General features: G+C 41.5%; 2 protein-coding genes across 3 annotated transcripts in view; both read left to right on the top strand.

Moving 5' to 3' along the window:
• LOC141758296 (stonustoxin subunit alpha-like) overlaps nt 1-9,510 on the top strand; it is a 31,602-nt gene extending 22,092 nt beyond the window's left edge. For both annotated transcript variants that reach the window (XM_074619542.1, XM_074619539.1), the window contains exon 4: nt 8,366-9,510. In XM_074619542.1, coding sequence (XP_074475643.1) covers nt 8,366-8,916 — 551 coding nt within the window. In that variant the 3' untranslated portion in view covers nt 8,917-9,510. The remainder of the gene's footprint in view (nt 1-8,365) is intronic.
• On the top strand, nt 4,312-5,842 carry LOC141759009 (cytolytic toxin-beta). Its single transcript, XM_074620900.1, has 2 exons — nt 4,312-4,407; nt 5,097-5,842. Exons 1-2 carry the CDS (start codon nt 4,332-4,334, stop codon nt 5,840-5,842), a joined length of 822 nt encoding a protein of 273 aa, XP_074477001.1. The 5' UTR covers nt 4,312-4,331.
• Nucleotides 9,511-17,982: the final 8,472 nt, after the last annotated feature.

Raw genomic sequence — 17,982 nt, 5'->3', positions numbered from 1 at the left:
CTGATGACGTTTCACAGCAGCTCACTGCTCCTAAATGATTAGGATGGATTAAATGCAGAGGTCACATTTCATATATGTACATGTATATATAGCATACGATGATTCTAACAAGGTTTACACACACAAGCATGCACCTATACACACACACACACACACACACACACACATACACACCCATACAACATTGTCAGTTACTTTTTAAATGCATTACTCAATGAAATATTTGTTCAACTTTTTAATGCATGAAATGTATTTATGGTGTTGTTACTATGTCACACCAAAGACAATAGTTAGTGTTCATTCACTGTTAAAATGATTTCAGCTGAAATTACTGTGTTGCCCTCTTTTTATATCGGCCCATTTTACCTGAACATTGTGTCGTAGCTCAAGAGGGAACCTGCTGATACTCTCATTATTACAAAACAATTATACTTTTCACATTTTTTAACAAATAAATATTTAAGAGAATAATAGCACAATTCCATGTATTGTAATAGTTTGTGCATGGTCATACTGGATGTTGATACTGGACGAGGAAGTCGTAGATACCTTCGGGATGTTTGAGTTTCTTATTATCCATTCGGGTTAATTTCTAACATGAGAAAAATAACTTCCTCCAAATTACTCAACCATCTTTGAATTCCTGGCTGTGCCACGGACATGGTTGGTAGTCTCAGTGTAGGGAAGGGGAGCTGGGTTTTGTTAAACTTCCTGGAGTAAATGTAAATTATTAACGCAATGAGTGCAGCCATGGTTAACTCTTCAACTGTCCTCTACTCCACTGTTACTGTGGAAACATTTGGAAGCCGGTGTAACTGATTGCCACTTTGGAATTATGAGCTTTTAGGCTTAAAGTTAGTCTTTATTTTAGTGAAACTTACATCAGACTCTTCTAAGAGAAAAATGGAGACTGGCCTAACACTACAGACCGATGGTTTCTCCTTGTCAAACCTTGAGCTAGGGAATAATGCTTTCCAGTACAACCAGTAAAGAACACATACAAACACTGAAAGTATCATCCCATTGGATAAATTCAAACTTTTAATTTGGAACATTTTTATTGTGTTGCTGTGCTTGTGTGTGACTTATTTCTCCTGCTGTATTCAGGTTTCTCTTACTAAAGAGATCTTGATCTCAATGGGATTAGCTGATAAAGGTTATATTAACACAACAATAGATCCAACCCAAGTTCTGCATCGAATTCAGAAAAAAAACAATACACGTGTCAAAAACAAATCTTTCCATGTGACTCTGAATGTCGTTGTGTGCAACCCGCCCCTTTCCTGCCATCTATCCAATCACAGAGCTGCTTCAAGCAACAACATGCATACAGGTGGCACCTGCCTGATGTATTTAAGAAGGTGCTCTGACAATAAAGTTACACCGAGGACCAGTCAACAGAAGGTAAGAAACGCTAATGTTAACAGATAATGCTGCTTTTAACTGTGCTCAACTCCTGCTGGTTATTGAAGCCATGTGCTGTTTTATTTACAGGGATTGACGTGTACAACCTCTTCTACCCAACGTCCTGGTTGAACCTCTTCTACCCAACGTCCTGGTTGAACCTCTGCTACCCAACGTCCTAGTTGAACCTCTGCTACCCAACGTCCTGGTTGAACCTCTGCTACCCAACGTCCTGGTTGAACCTCTGCTACCCAACGTCCTGGTTGAACCTCTTCTACCCAACGTCCTAGTTGAACCTCTGCTACCCAATGTTCTAGTTGAACCTCTGCTACCCAACGTCCTGGTTGAACCTCTGTTACCCAACGTCCTGGTTAAACCTCTGTTACCCAACGTCCTGGTTGAACCTCTTCTACCCAACGTCCTGGTTGAACCCCTGTTACCCAATGTCCTGGTTGAACATCTGTTACTCAACGTCCTGGTTGAACCTCTGCTACCCAACGTCCTGGTTGAACCTCTGCTTTTCATCCACCTGCTCTGAGTAATTTGAGGTAAATTTGTTTTGGTGCTCTGCTGTTTCAACTGTGTCATTTATTGTCAAAAATGTTTTCCTTTTCCTGTGTCATTCTCATTTATACATTTTTTTTTCAACTAAATGATGGCACACATCAAGATTTAACTGATAAACATAGTTAAACCATTAAGACTTGGTATTTAAACCCTTACCATTCTGCCCTCTTTTATAGAGGGGTAGGGTGGGGTCCAGGAGGTCTTTAGGGGGAGATAGCAGGTCGACAGTAGATATCACATAGAAGTGGTGTACATCATCTGAAAGCTGGGAACCTGGAGATTAATTTGAGCTCAGCACTGTTGTTGTAGTTGTTCTAGTCATTAATAAAAATAAAAAATAATTTATAAATGAATGAATTAGAATAAATTGGGTAAGTGGGGTTGCAAGGTGGTGCAGTGGTTAGCACTGGTACCTCACAGCAAGAGGGTCGCAGGTTCGAACCCGGCTTGGGGCCCTTCAGTGTGGAGTTAGCATGTTCTTCCCGTGTTAGCGTGGGTTTCTCCGGGTACTCCAGTTTCCCCCCACATTCCAAAGACATCCAAGTTAGGTTAGTTGTTGACTCTAAATTGCCCGTAGGTGTGAATGGTTGTCTGTCTCTATGTGTCAGCCCTGCGATGGACTGGCGAATGGTCATCATGCTCTATTATGTCTCATAAGTTTTTGCAGCAATTTTTGGGTTGATACCATTTGTTACACAGATTTGTTGCTAAATTTAACCATTTTTTACCACTGTAGAATTGATAAGAATGATCAATAATCCCTCCAAAATACCACATTAAGACACCAAGACCTTGAGGAACATCATAGAAAAAGACATGCTGTGATTTGGGATCAAAAACTTTTGACATTTTGGAGATTTCTGCAAGAATTTCTGCATTTTTTCGGCGATGGGATGGGAAGCACTTTCTGTTGTGTAAACTGCTCAGAAACCCCCTTATTGTCAATCTATAGCTAGGAAAGCCATCCATCCTCTGAAGGCTCTAGGTCTCTAGTTTGATCCATCCCTCCTCTTAATGCTCTAGGTCTCTAGTTTGATCCATCCTTCCTCTGAATGCTCTAGGTCTCTAGTCTGATCCATCCATCCTCTGAAGGCTCTAGGTCTCTAGTTTGATCCATCCCTCCTCTTAATGCTCTAGGTCTCTATTTTGATCCATCCCTCCTCTGAATGCTCTAGATCTCTAGTCTGATCCATCCATCCTCTGAATGCTCTAGGTCTCTAGTCTGATCCATCCATCCTCTGAATGCTTTAGGTCTCTAGTCTGATCCATCCATCCTCTGAATGCTCTAGGTCTCTAGTTTGATCCATCCATCCTCTGAATGCTTTAGGTCTCTAGTCTGATCCATCCATCCTCTGAATGCTCTAGGTCTCTAGTCTGATCCATCCCTCCTCTGAATGCTCTAGGTCTCTAGTCTGATCCATCCATCCTCTGAATGCTCTAGGTCTCTAGTTTGATCCATCCATACTCTGAATGCTCTAGGTCTCTAGTTTGATCCATCCATCCTCTGAATGCTCTAGGTCTCTAGTTTGATACATCCATCCTCTGAATGCTCTAGGTCTCTAGTTTGATACATCCATCCTCTGAATGCTCTAGGTCTCTAGTTTGTGGCTGTAAAGGTCCATGAGGCTGTGATTATCCTAGAGGTCATCACAAGGTCATTTTATACAGTGAGGTCAATGAAATGTCTCCTATGGGGACTAACATCATTACACATGAATCCAGTTGGGCTCTTTGGATCCACAAGAGTCTCAGCTTTACAGTGAGACCAAATCCCGATCCAATGAGCCCAACTGTGTTCATGTGTGATGATGTTAGTCCCCATAGGAGCCGTTTCATTGTAGTGAGACCATTTTTTGGCCTCACTAAGATTCTAACGCTCAGGATGAGTTAAATACAGAAGTCTAATTTCATGTATGTATTTGTATGGATATGACAATGCTAATAAAGTTTAAGTTAAAATAACTCGCTCGCTGTACATTATCCCTTACCTAACATTGGGCATAACGTAAACTTAATGTAATGGATAAATAAGTAAAATAGGTTTAGAGAGGGCTGCTGCCAGAATACGTTATGTAAACTGTAATCTCTTTGAGAAAAGTTGGTACATTGATAGTGTATTTGTTTAAACTTTCTATAAGACATTAAAACCCTTTAGAGGAACAAGTTCCCTTAACTTTCTCCTGATTTTAACGGTCTCTGTGCGAGATAACAAAAACAAACTCTGACTTGTCTACCAGTCTCTGTGGCAGGGTTGACAGTTCACTCATTTCCTACCTGATCAAAGGTTGGAGGCATCGCTGTACATTAACATATTGTTGTTGAAATTTTACCAACAGCGAGAAGACTTGCCCTCAGACGACATGGCGGTGGCTGCCCTGGGACGACCATTCACCTTAGGAATGTTGTATGACGGTCGCAAAGATGAACTGATACCAGGTAAATCTTGAGGGGAATAAAATAAGTACTTGGTATCTACATATCTGTCTGAGGTCTGACTTCATCAGTTTACAAAGTGCATACAATTATTTAAATAGTAAGCAAACATCAGACTGAAAATCAGTGTTTTAACTGTCCTCTCTGGTTGAAAGTCTGTTTCACCTCCGGTGACTCACCTGAGGCAACCCTATCTCCTAGAAATTAAGTTTAGATACAGCTGATTTGCAACAGCAAATGTGTTTTGAAGATTAACTTAATGCTACCTGGATTACATTTGTTATCAACATGATAAGCAAATGTTGTTAATGAACATATCTGCAAAACTTGCTTTTATTTTTAATTTCATTTCATTCATTTCTTACTGTGTGTATGTTATGCACCAATTAACCAAAACAAATTCCTTATATGTGAAAATCTACTTGGCAATAGACCGGATTCTGATTCTGATCTGGCAAATTGTAAAAATGTTGCATGTATCAATAATGTTCACTGACAACATTTCATTAGTTTCCAACCAAAATAACAATATATATCTTGCAATACATCATCTGCTTGTTAAAACTACAGCATTATCAAACTTGTTTTGATCATGTTTAGGCCAGGGGTGTCTAACTCGTTTTAGTTCATCGGCCACATACAGCCCGATTTGATTTGATTGATTTGCTTTGACATGTGGTCTGTGTTGGTAGGTATCACATTGTGGGATGAAACAGCTCTGCAAAAGAACACCATTTGGAGCTCTCAGCACAGCAGTGAATTTCAAATAGCCACATCTGATTCTACTGAAGAAACTACCTCCCTGCTGGATGTTGATGCTTCTCTGAAGGCCAGTTTCCTGAGTGGACTGATTGAAGTTGAAGGATCTGCCAAGTATCTGAATGATACGAAGAAATACAAGAATCAGAGCAGAGTGACGTGTCAGTACAAAGCTACCACCGACTTCACACATCTGTTAATGAATGACATTGCAACCATGAATACCCAACAGATAGAGGTTATTGAGAAGGGCTTCGCAACACATGTAGTCACAGGCATCCAATATGGGGCAAATGCTTTCTTTGTGTTTGACAGTGGGAAGTTGGAAGCCAGCAGCGTTCAGGACATCCAGGGCAGCATGAAAGCTGTGATAAAGAAGATCCCCTCATTTAATATTGAGGGGAAAGTTGACATCAAGCTGTCTGATAAAGAAAAAGCCCTGACTGAGAAATTCTCCTGCAAATTCTTTGGAGACTTCCTTCTTGAGAGCAACCCTTCAACATTTGTAGATGCAGTGAAGACCTACATACAACTTCCAAAGCTACTGGGAGAAAAGGCAGAGAAGGGTGTGCCAGTGAAGGTCTGGCTGATGCCACTGAAGAACTTGTATTCCAAAGCTGCTGAGCTGACGAGTGTGATCAGCGTTGTGTTTCTATGGCTGTTTCCTAACAGGCCATAGATCAGAGCAGAGCTGCTTCTACAGCTTCTGGTCTGGAGAGCAGCAGCTCACCTCCACAGGTCAGGAGAGATGAGAAGGGGGGGTGAAGAAAGAGCAGAAAGAGGAGGAACAAAGAGATTCCTCTGGATTTGTCCTGGGTGAATTTCACACCTATGTGTGAATGCTACAGTAGCCAATGGCTACTGAGCTGAGCTGAGTCCATGGGTCAAGGATCATGTTACTGAGTTCATGTGGTCACTTGCCACCAGTCAAGTTGGTGGGTCCCTACAGGGACATAATCTAGCCCCCATTCTGAATGGAAATGTATTTCAAAGTCTTCAACAGTCTGAGTCAGTCGAACCTGTTTCCTTACTGAGTAAACTGACAAAAAACATGGAATTTAATACTTAAGAGACTGAAAATGGCATTGCGTAAATGTATGCAGTGGTTTTCATTGAGTTTGCGGTCGCAATCTGCAAGTATTAAATATCTGATTTACTAACACAGCTGCTCATAATGTAGTCAGCTCCTGGACTGTAAAAATTACATTTCTATCTGAAATGCAGTAGAGCAGAAGTATAAAGTAACATGAAAAGGAGATGTGAAGTAGTGGAGCATCTCAAATTAGGACTAAAATACAGTTATTGAGTAAATAGTTACAACTGTCAATGTATGTATTAGCATGTGACTATCACTTTAAGAAAGACTTGAAAAAAATATGAACCTATCCTTTCAAATATGTTCATAGCAGGGCTGTCAATCAATTACAATATGTAATCTCGATTAATCGCAAATTAATTGCACATTTTGTATCTGTTCTAAATTAACCTTAAATAGTGGAGCGGATAACATCCATTTTTCAGTCAAATCGTGCGAATAGTGATACAAGTACCAAATTTGGCATGATGATACCCGAGCGGTCACTAAGCAAATATAAATGATTGGCCACTTGAAAATCCAAGATGGTGGCCATTTTTCAAGATGTCCACCAAATTGACCTGCCGTTAATGGTTTCTCTCATAGAAATCCATCTACTTGGTCGATTAGAGTGATCTTGGTGTCAAATTATGTGTTTTCTAGCATGCTGAATCTAATTTTGATAGTTTTAATAATTTCTAACTTCAATATGGCGGTCATTTTTAAAATGGCTGTAAAATTTACTCGCGGAGAATGTTTTTCTTAAAGAAATGCATGTACTTGGTCAATTTGAATGATTGTGATGTAGAGTTATATGTTTTCTGGTATGCTTGATCTAATTTTTACAGCTTTAACATCCTCCAATACGTTTTTTCTTACTTTTTTGCTGTCCGGTGAGTTTTTGCTTTGTGGTGTTTGCATGGCTCGAATGGCTTATAGGCCTACTGTTGTAGACATATATCAATAGCTGCTGTTGCCATAGGTGTAGGGGCTTAGTGGTAGCGGTAGCACCTTTGTTTCAGAAGTCAGCCACATCCTCCAGGATGGACTACTGACATTGGTTCTCACTACTTGCCCAACTCTCACCTATGGCTCCAAGAAGTTGCTAGTGCACGGCAAAGGGCCACACTCCGGGACACCGTGTTGGCTCACGGGCTAAACTAGGTTAGGGTAGCACACAGAGAGTCTCTGTATGATGGAGTATGTCTAGCTCCAAATTTCGAAGTGCGTAGAGTCAACGAACTAGCCATCTTTATCCATGAGGTTCCAACCCAACTGCCAACCCAAAGGCTGCTGAGATGATACGTCGTGACATGCTTCAGATTAAATCAGAATTCAACAGCACGTTCCATGATGGGTACCTTGAAGATACCGTCCCACTATCCCTGCTTCAGTTTGTATGTATGATTGAACATTGGGCTGATATCAAGTCACAACTCCAGAATGGCGCATCAAAATCTGACCTTGCAATATCCCAACTGTTACAGTACAACTGCTTTGCCAAATACAGGGAAAGATCGCAGGTCCACAGGCACTCTAAGGAACATGAGACACCTTTTGCTATGTATGTTGACCTGTCTGTGTTTACCAAGACCAGAAAGAGGCAACAGATAGATGTGTTGGTGAGGGAATCTCATGGATAAAGATGGCTAGTTCGTTGACTCTATGCACTTCGAAATTTGGAGCTAGACATACTCCATCACACAGACACTCTCTGTGCTATGTGCTTAGTGACCCCTCGGAAATCATCATGCCAAATTTGGTGCTTGTATCACTATTTGCATGATTTTTCCATTATCCGCTCCACTAAAAGGGAGATTTGTCAAGTATTTAATACTCTTATCAACATGGGAGTGGACAAATATGCTGCTTTATGCAAATATATGTATATATTTATTATTGTAAATCAATGAACAACACAAAACAATGACAGATATTGTCCAGAAACCCTCACAGGTACTGCATTTAGCATAAAACAATATGCTATATATCTATGCTTGTTAAAACAAATTTGTGTTAACGCGTTATTATTGCGTTAACTTTGACAGTCCTAGTTCATAATAATCAACAAATGTAACTTGTGAACCTGGACACATTGAGATTATGACGTCTTGTTCTCTCCATCAGATGCCCGTGATCTCACCCTGGACCCAGACACAGCCCGCCAGACCCTAACTCTGTCTAAGGACAACAAGAAGGCGACACACGGAGAATATCAGAAGTATCCTGACCTCCCACAGAGATTTGATGGTTTCGATCAGGTTCTGTGCAAAGAGGCGCTGACTGGGCGCTGCTACTGGGAGGTGGAGTGGAGTGCTGGCAGCAGTGAGGATGTTGCTGTTGGTGTTTGCTACAGAGGAATGTTCAGGAAAGGAAGTGATGACAGGTGCGTGATTGGATATAATGTCATGTCCTGGTGTCTCGGCCACAGGTGGACCTCACCCAAAGCTACTCTCTATGCAGTCCATAATAGTCAGATCCATGATTTCTCTTTTCCTGCTACTGGCTGCACCCGGCTGGGAGTGTATCTGGACTGGCCTGCCGGCACTCTGTCTTACTACAAGGTCTCAGCCAACACACTGAGTCACATCCACACCTTCCGCAACAAGTTCTCTGAGCCTGTTTACCCAGCCTTCACGATTTGGCGTGAATCCAACTACGTGTCGCTGTGTCTGTAAACGTGGCACCACATGATTTAATACAAATTCAGTTCAATTTGATTACAAAATGATTGTTTTTATTGTGAAGCACCAAGATGTTGACACAATGTAAAACAACAACGCAAGAAAATATCTACAAACAAAATACAACTTAAATACAAAAATAACAAAATGTAAACACATCCGCCCATCCTTATTATTATTATTATTATTATTATTATTAGTAGTAGTAGTAGTAGTAGTAATAGTAGAATTAGGGCTGTCAAAGTAAACACTATAATAACGCGTTAACTCAAATTTGTTTTAACACCACTAATTTATATAACGTATTAACGCAACTTGCAATTTTTAGGTTGAAGCAGCTCAGTTTTAAAGCTATAGTGAAGATACTGGTATCATCTGAAAATATAAAACCTGATGAATCCATCGGTACCAACCATGTCATACTAGCTTGTCATGAAGGAGGTTAAATAACGCTCCTAACGTACACTACATTTTGGCATATTTGCCCACTCCCATGTTGATAAGAGTAATAAATACTTGACATTTTTAACTGATAAAAAAATGTGCCAATTTTACGATCAATCGCGCTTAAATATTTTAGTCGTTTGACGGCCCTATTATTATTATTATTGGGTTGGGTGCTGAGGTAGATCTGAGTGTCGTCGGCATAGCAGTGGAAGTCCAGGTTGAAATGGTGGAGGATCTGACCGAGGGGGAATATGTAGATAATGAAAAGGAGTGGACCGAGTACTGAGCCTTGGGGGACACCTTGTGTGACTGTTGATGTGGCAGAGGAGTTGCTGTGAAGGGAGATGAAATGAGATCTGTTGGTGAGGTAGGACCGGAGCCAGCTGAGTGCAGTACCTTCGATACCGATGTCTTGGAGTCTGGTGAGTAAGATGTTATGACTCACGGTATCGAAGGCTGCACTCAGGTCCAGGAGGATGAGGATGTTGAGGGCTCCGGTGTCAGCAGAGGTGAGGAGGTTATTGAGGACTTGGAGGAGTGCAGTTTCTGTGCTGTGGAGGGGGCGAAAGCCAGATTGGAGGGGTTGAACAAGTTGTTGGAATGCAGGTGGGATTGGAGCTGTGTGGAGACGAGGCGTTCGAGGGTTTTGGAGAGGAAGGGGAGGTCGGAGATAGGGCGGTAGTGATTGAGACAGGAGGGGTCCAGACCAGGTTTCTGGGGAGGGGGTTGAGGGAGCAGGTGGTGGGTTTGGATGTGCTGATGAGTTTGGCAATGGTTGCTGAGTCAAGTAGTCAGATTTGGCAGCAGTGATGGCGTCTTTGTAGGGGATGAGGTGAGATTTATAGGCTTCAAGGTGAACAGTGAAAGATGATTTTCTCCAGAGGTGTTCAAGTTGGCGGCCGGTCTGTTTGAGTTTTCTGAGGTGGGGTGTGAACCAGGGGGAGGAGGTGTTGAATGAAACAGTTTTGGTTCTCAGGGGGGTCAGTGAGTTGAGGGAGGCAGACAGGGTGGAGTTGAGGTGGTTGGTGAGATCATCAGGTGAGGTGGGTGGTGGGTCCAGGTGAGGTGGGTGGTGGGTCCAGGTGGAGGGCAGTAGATAGCACTTAACACACACACTTGTTTTTATCTGTTGTGGGGTCCGCTGTTTTTTAGGTCACTTGTGAAGACCACCTTTTCCTCTGTGGTCACACATGCCTGAAAAAAATCAAGTAAGACCAAGAGCAATCGTTGAAGACTAATATCACTTCAGATCAACAATTGAAAGAACTTTTGTGCCTGATAATGAAATGTGATCCACGTGTCTCAAATGTGTTCTTTTTATCTCGATTGTGCCTCCAATGTGATCGTATCTCAATATGCAAATTAGTAAGGCAGGGCTGGCTGATTGTATGAGCTCTACTTCTTTTCCTGTTTTTGCTGGGCTTGCTTGAGGTAGCAGGAAGAGGCGGAGTCAGGTCACACCATTGAATTACACCTGGCTAATCATAGTGCAAGGCTGACTGGCAGTGCAGGTATAATGTGCCATTAAAAAGTATGCAAGTATGTTTACTCTTTCTAGGCAACAACAACAGATGCAGCTGTTATGTCATTGATTGCACTTTGGAAGGTCAGCGGCAACCGAGGTCAAAGCTGAAATAATGTGAACAGCTCCTGTTGTGGATGGTGTATTATTATTTCCCTCTTGCCTGTACTTGATATTTTTATTTCACTTCTGGCTGTGTGCTTGTTATGTCCTGTATGTAATTGATATAAACATGAGCTATCACTGAATGTAATCACATATTTACTCAATACATTATTAAAATAAATTCATAAAGTTAAGACTGTTGTAGTGTTTTGATTCATTGACTCATTGCTCTGAGTAGTTTTTAATGCTTATACGTTTTGTCCCATTTAACCTGTAGTCTCACTTTATGAAGAACTGTCAGGTGGACGGTCACAGGGGCAGATTACGTTGCCTAGAAATGCATCTTATATTTTTTATAATAACGCAGAACTAATCATTTATTGTAATGATGAATAATATCGACCTTGTTGTGTCTTCTTATTGACAGAATAAGAAGCCAACAAGATAAGAACACAGATTTGTGGTCTTTTTATTTATTTATAGGCTAATAACATCGGACTCTTTGTCCACATACCGTTAAATATGCACTTCTGTCACGTCATGTAAATAAACCACGTACCATCCGCTGTCCAGATCAGACTAGAGACGTAATCGCTGAAAAGATGGGGGACTAGTTACTTGCTATCTTCCGACGTTTGTGTTTTTTAAACAGAAAACACAGGTTTTATACTGCGATATTTACTGAAAATGACATGTTGAGGTTTGGACTAAACAAACATTGTGAAGGTGTCACTTTGGGTCATTACGACGCCATTTCTCACTATTTTTACAACACAAAAAAATCAATCGATTAATGGATAAATAAATCAGCAGATTAATCCATCATGAAAATAATCATTAGTTAATAGTTCAAAATGAGCTCCAGCTCAACCGACTACACCAGTAAAATCATAATAAAACAATAAGTAGTAGTTATAGTTTAATACTTTAACATTTTACTGATTAAACTGACATACTTTTACTGAAGGAACATTTTCAATGCAGGACTTTTTAGGGTGGAATTAGTACTTTTACTGTAACAGAGTATTTTTTATGTAAATCAAGTATCGGACATTTTTCAGACATTTTTCAGACTTTTTTCAGACTTTTCTTTGGACATTTTTCAGAAATCTTTCAGAAATTTTTCAAACATTTTTTGGACATTTTTCAGTTTTTTTTCAGACTTTTATTCGGAATTTTTTTTTTACTTTTCTTATATATATATATATATATATATATATATATATATATATATATATATATATATATATAACCTTGATCTGAACCGGAGTGTCCCAGCGGGCTACAATAACCTGGAGGTGGCGGAGTACCTGGTGCAGCACGGAGCTGAGGTCAACTCTCAAGACAAAGGAGGACTGATTCCTCTTCACAACGCCGCCTCCTACGGGCTGAGGAGGGGAGAACACACACACACACACACACACACATACAACATTGTCAGTTACTTTTTAAATGCATTACTCAATGAAATATTTGTTCAACTTTTTAATGCATGAAATGTATTTATGGTGTTGTTACTATGTCACACCAAAGACAATAGTTAGTGTTTATTTACTGTTAAAATTATTTCAGCTGAAATTACTGTGTTGCCCTCTTCTTATATCGGTCCATTTTACCTGAACATTGTGTCGTAGCTCAAGAGGGAACCTGCTGATACTCTCATTATTACAAAACAATTATACCTTTCACATTTTTTAACAAATAAATATTTAAGAGAATAATAGCACAATTCCATGTATTGGAATAGTTTGTGCATGTTCATACTGGATGTTGATACTGGACGAGGAAGTCGTAGATACCTTCGGGATGTTTGAGTTTCTTATTATCCATTAGGGTTAATTTCTAATATGAGGAAAATGACTTCCTCCAAATAACTAAACCATCTTTGAATTCCTGGCTGTGCCACGGACATGGTTGGTAGTCTCAGTGTAGGGAAGAGGAGCTGGGTTTTGTTAAACTTCCTGGAGTAAATGTAAATTATTAACGCAATGAGTGCAGCCATGGTTAACTCTTCAACTGTCCTCTACTCCACTGTTACTGTGGAAACATTTGGAAGCCGGTGTAACTTGAAAAGTTGAAATTTAAAAAACACCTTGGTGAAAAGTCTTTTTTAGATACTGACCTGTTTTAACTTAAACATGTCAGCTAAATCTGGCAACATACCCACAATACTTTTACACAGAAGTTACACAGAAAATGAGGTTGAAAAACAGGTTCATATGTCTAGAGATGTAACCAAGCAAAATCTTAAAAATCCTTTTTTAAATTATGTGATGCAGACGGTGTTTGATGGGAACACAAGACAAGACCTAACTAGACCCGACTGGACGAGATGTTAAGACCTAACTAGACCCGACTGGACGAGATGTTAAGACCTAACTAGACCCGACTGGACGAGATGTTAAGACCTAACAAGACCCGACTAGATGAGATGTTAAGACCTTACAAGACCCGACTAGACGAGATGTTAAGACCGAACAATATCCGACTAGATGAAATGTTAAGACCTACCAAGACCCGACTAGATGAGATGTTAAGACCGAGCTACAGGAAATGTTAATGCGTTTTGGTGTTTTTTGTTTTTTTTGTCGAAGGTGTTCTGATGACGTTTCACAGCAGCTCACTGCTCCTAAATGATTAGGACGGATTAAATGCAGAGGTCACATTTCATATATGTACATGTATATATAGTATACGATGATTCTAATAAGGTTTACACACACAAGCATGCACCTATACACACACAGCTACACACACTCCAACAAACACATAAACACACACACACACACACACACACACACACACACACACACACACACACACACCCATACAACATTGTCAGTTACTTTTTAAATGCATTACTCAATGAAATATTTGTTCAACTTTTTAATTGTGTAGGAGCTAAAATCTAATACTTTAGCTACTGAGGTGATTAGCCCTGGACTGACGCGCTTTTCGCTGTAGATGTTACCTTCTGTTGCATGTTGTGCTGTACAAAAGTGATCCTGAGTCCGCTCGTTGGTTTTACAATAATAGTTCATTTATTCCTAATATGGTATTAAGGAAGCAAATCCGGTTACCATAGCTACGAGTAACAACAACTACACAGCAAACATTTCAGCGTCCCTGCGGTCAAAAACCATTTGCCCTTCCGGGCTAAACCCTCACACCAACAACACACCTCCTTACTTATATACCCGTGACTGGGTCAGTCAATTAATGCAGTGCCACCTAGTGTTCCTAAAAGTGAATTACACCAACCTCTGTATGTGTCATCATACATCATGTTTTGGCTCTTACACACCGGCCCCTAATTGTTATGGTAGGCAGACATAACAATTCAAACAAATACACAAAAAAGAGGAGCCAAATGTTACAATACACCAAGTTATGCATTTAAACTCCATGTAACAAACAGAGTTTTGTCACTGGCCTTTCAATTATGGTGGCTTTGGTCTGTCCTGACTGGTTTCCTCCGAATGGTTAGCCTCAGAAGCTTCCAGCTGTTTTCGTAGGCGAATCCTTCCTAACAACCCGACCTTTAACCTGAGGAACCAGGCAACTGATGTCTTGAGCCCTCTCCAGTCAAACAAGTAGCCAATGAGCTGGACAGTAGGACCATTTTCCTGATGCAGTTGATGTTGAGGTACTGGCTCTGCATAGGTCTTACTGATGAGCGCATTCATGTACCCTGCATACTCCTGGTGCAAGTGTTTGTTGTTGAGGAACCTTTTCCTCAAACCCTGGATACTTTGCTTTGCCACCACGAAGTTGTTAGGCAGATAGACCTTGCTTTTAAAGGGCAATTTCAAACAATACTTCCCATCCTGAAGTACCGCTGAGTGCTCCACAGTTTCCAGAAACTTGAGGTCTTCTCTGGACATTTCCTTTTCCTCCTCACTCCTTTCATTGAAGTCATGATTGTACTGCTTGGTTAGCATTTCTTCCAGTTTACACACAGAGATCCGGTTTACATTAGCGGAGGGAAGCCCTGCCTCCAGGGTGCCACTGTTTCCAATCAGCGGCCCATTTACAACCCATCCCAGCACAGTCCTAATGGCATACGGGCCATTCCCGCAGCTGTTGATGACCTCCCAAGGCTCCAATATCTTGGGAGCATTTGTTCCAATCAACAGGTCGACATTTGCCTTGATGCTTGGAATGTGTACCTTTGACAAGTAGGGCCATTTAGCCAGGTCCTCATGTGTCACCATGCTATCGGTTGTAACTGGCATTTTCTTCTGTGTGAAAACCTCTGGGAGAATATAGAAGTCATTGCCATCAAGATCAGAGACCTCCAAACCAGTCAAGGAGTAAGCTGGAACAACTGTTTCTTGACCCATTGTGCGCAACAAAAAGCTGGTTCTTCTGCCTGTAACATTCAGCCTCTGCATTAGATGTTCTGAGCAGAATGTGGCTGAACTACCAGGATCCAAAAAGGCATAGGTTTCAATGATGTGATTTCCTTTTGCAGATTTAACCTTAACAGGGAGAATGGAGAAAACACACCGGTCCTCACCGGCCCCTGTATGTCCACATGTTTTGAATGAAGATGGCTGTTGAGATGGTTCCTGCTGCCAAGCTGTTGTTTGCCTTTTGATGTGAAGCACAGTGGGATGAGTTTGTCCACAAACCTTGCATGTCATGCGCCTCTCGCAATCCCTGCTCATGTGACCATCACCTAAGCATGCAAAGCAAACTCCCTTTTCCCTCAGAAACTGAATTTTCTCCTTGTGCTTCTTTCCCTTGAACTGTTTGCACTCGTCCAATGAGTGACTACGAGCACAGCAGAGGCATTCATCTTTTTCAGCCTTGGCTGGATCTGATGTTGGTTCCTTAGCCTCCTGGGGCAAGTCCTTAGATGTTACTGTGGTGGCGACAATGTTTCCCTTCACCTTGTACCCCGACTGTGGTTTAAATCTGGTGAGAGGCTTCGTCCCAGTAACGCCAGATGTTGGTTCCTGTATGTTGCCAAACAGTGGGTCGGAAAGAATTCTGACACGACGCTCCATGAATTTGACCAGATCAATGAAGTAAGCTCTGTTATTGCTTTTCTCCATTATGTCGTGAGCTACTGTCCTCCATTGTTCTCTCATTTTGTATGGCAACTTTGAAATGATGGCCCTCATGTTTACAGGCATATCCAGTTCTTCCATGTACTGGAGTTCCCCCATCACATTGCAACAGCCACGTAAGAACAAAGAGTACGCTTGGAGTGCTTTCACGTCCTCAGATTTTATTATTTGCCAAGCCAAAGCCTTTTCAATATAAGCAGTTGCGATTTTGTACTGATTTCCAAAGTGTTCCTGTAGAAGACCCTTCGCCACTGCATAGCCACGCTCAGGAGCCATATGTTGGCAGCTACGTACCAGTTCTTGTGGCTGTCCTCTGGTAAATTGTTCCAAATAATACAAACAATCTGCTTGTCCTGTCTTTTCCTCCACTCCTTGCTCAAAGGCTTTGATGAATGTCCTGTATTGGAGAGGATCCCCTTCAAATAAGGGAATATCTCTCGGTGGTAGAGACAGTGAACGCTGCTGTTGAACCAAAGCAGCTGTGATTTCATTTTGTCTGTGCATGATGGTAAGTATGTCCACAGGTGGATGTTGACCGACCAGATGCTGGTATGTAGGCTGCCTTTCCTCTGGCTTTAACTGAGCAGTTGTTGGTTGGTACTGCAGATGCTGTGATGTTCCCAACAAATTGTTTTCCTGCTGATGTTCATTTGGTCTCATATCCAATGGCCTGTTAGACAGTAATGATCCTTTTGTCATATCATTTTGTTGTGATGATTTCCATGATCCAGGTTTGTATTCCTTTGCAGAAGGATTCAATACATTTGCAGATTCCAGTTTCCTTTTTTCCCTTTGCAAATAGGAATTCATGCCATTTGATGGTCCTTGAGAGGAGCTTCCCACATCATATGCCCTCAATACTGCTAGCTTAGCAGTGGATGCAGCTAGTTCAGCTTCCAAGTCAAGCTGCTCTCTTTTCCTCTTCAGCTGCTGTTCTTGCTCCTCCAAAGCTTGTCTTTCTTTTAAAGAGGCAACGCGAGCCATGAGTGCAGCTCTGTCTGCCTCCACCTTTATTCTGGCAGAGGATGTGGTACTGGACTTACCACTGTTGACACTTTTGCGGCTTGAGTGTTTGCTACAAACATTTGAAACACTGTCATCTGGATGAATATCATCCTCATTATTACCATTTTCATGTGTGTCACCTTCTGTGTATGAAACCAACCTTTTTGCCTCAGCAATACACTCATTTGGTGCCAGCATTTTTGCTTTAAACCATGTTACATGTTTTTCTTTTTCATCACATGGCAACAAAACCAACAGAGATTCATGTATACATTTTGCTTCATTACACACATTAATCAACTCTTCAAGAGCATTTTGTACCTGTTCTTTATCACCCATTAGCATCAAACTTTGCATTGATTTTCTTATGTTTGTTACTTTGTTTAACTTAGCCCTTCTGCTGTCTTGCAACTTTTCCAGTTTATCAGCAAGCGCTTTCACGGTGAGCTTTACTACCCGCTTCTCAGCTGGTGTTTCAAAACCGCCAGTCTCACTTATACGGCCCGACGCCGCTTCGCGACTCTCCATGATAAACAGTCAGTCACTTATCAGTCAATGCAACAAACAGTCAGCGCAAAGTCCAAAGTCCGCCAGCTTCGGCAACCAATGCATTGGATTTCCGCCCGCATATGTGCACACACCTTATATGGCCATTACACAGTGTAGCGCTACGATACCTCCGCGTCGGGCGCCTTGTAGTGATGCCGTGGTCCGATGCTCCACAGCCGGCTTTAGCATTAGCTCCTCCGTAGCTCCTCCGTAGCTCCTCCGCCCATGGATGGCTGCAGACGTCCTCCAAACACAGCCGAAATCCACACCGGCAGCTCTCCTCGTCCTCCCGCGTCGCCTCCGTTGAGTTCCAAACGTGCCGCAGTTTCAACGGAGTTCCAACAGGACAGGTTTTTG

This window comes from Sebastes fasciatus, chromosome 20, assembly GCF_043250625.1.
Source record: "Sebastes fasciatus isolate fSebFas1 chromosome 20, fSebFas1.pri, whole genome shotgun sequence".
Classification (NCBI taxonomy): Eukaryota; Metazoa; Chordata; class Actinopteri; order Perciformes; family Sebastidae; genus Sebastes; species Sebastes fasciatus.
Note: the sequence above shows the minus strand (reverse complement) of the source record. Positions and strands in the feature narration are given on the sequence as shown.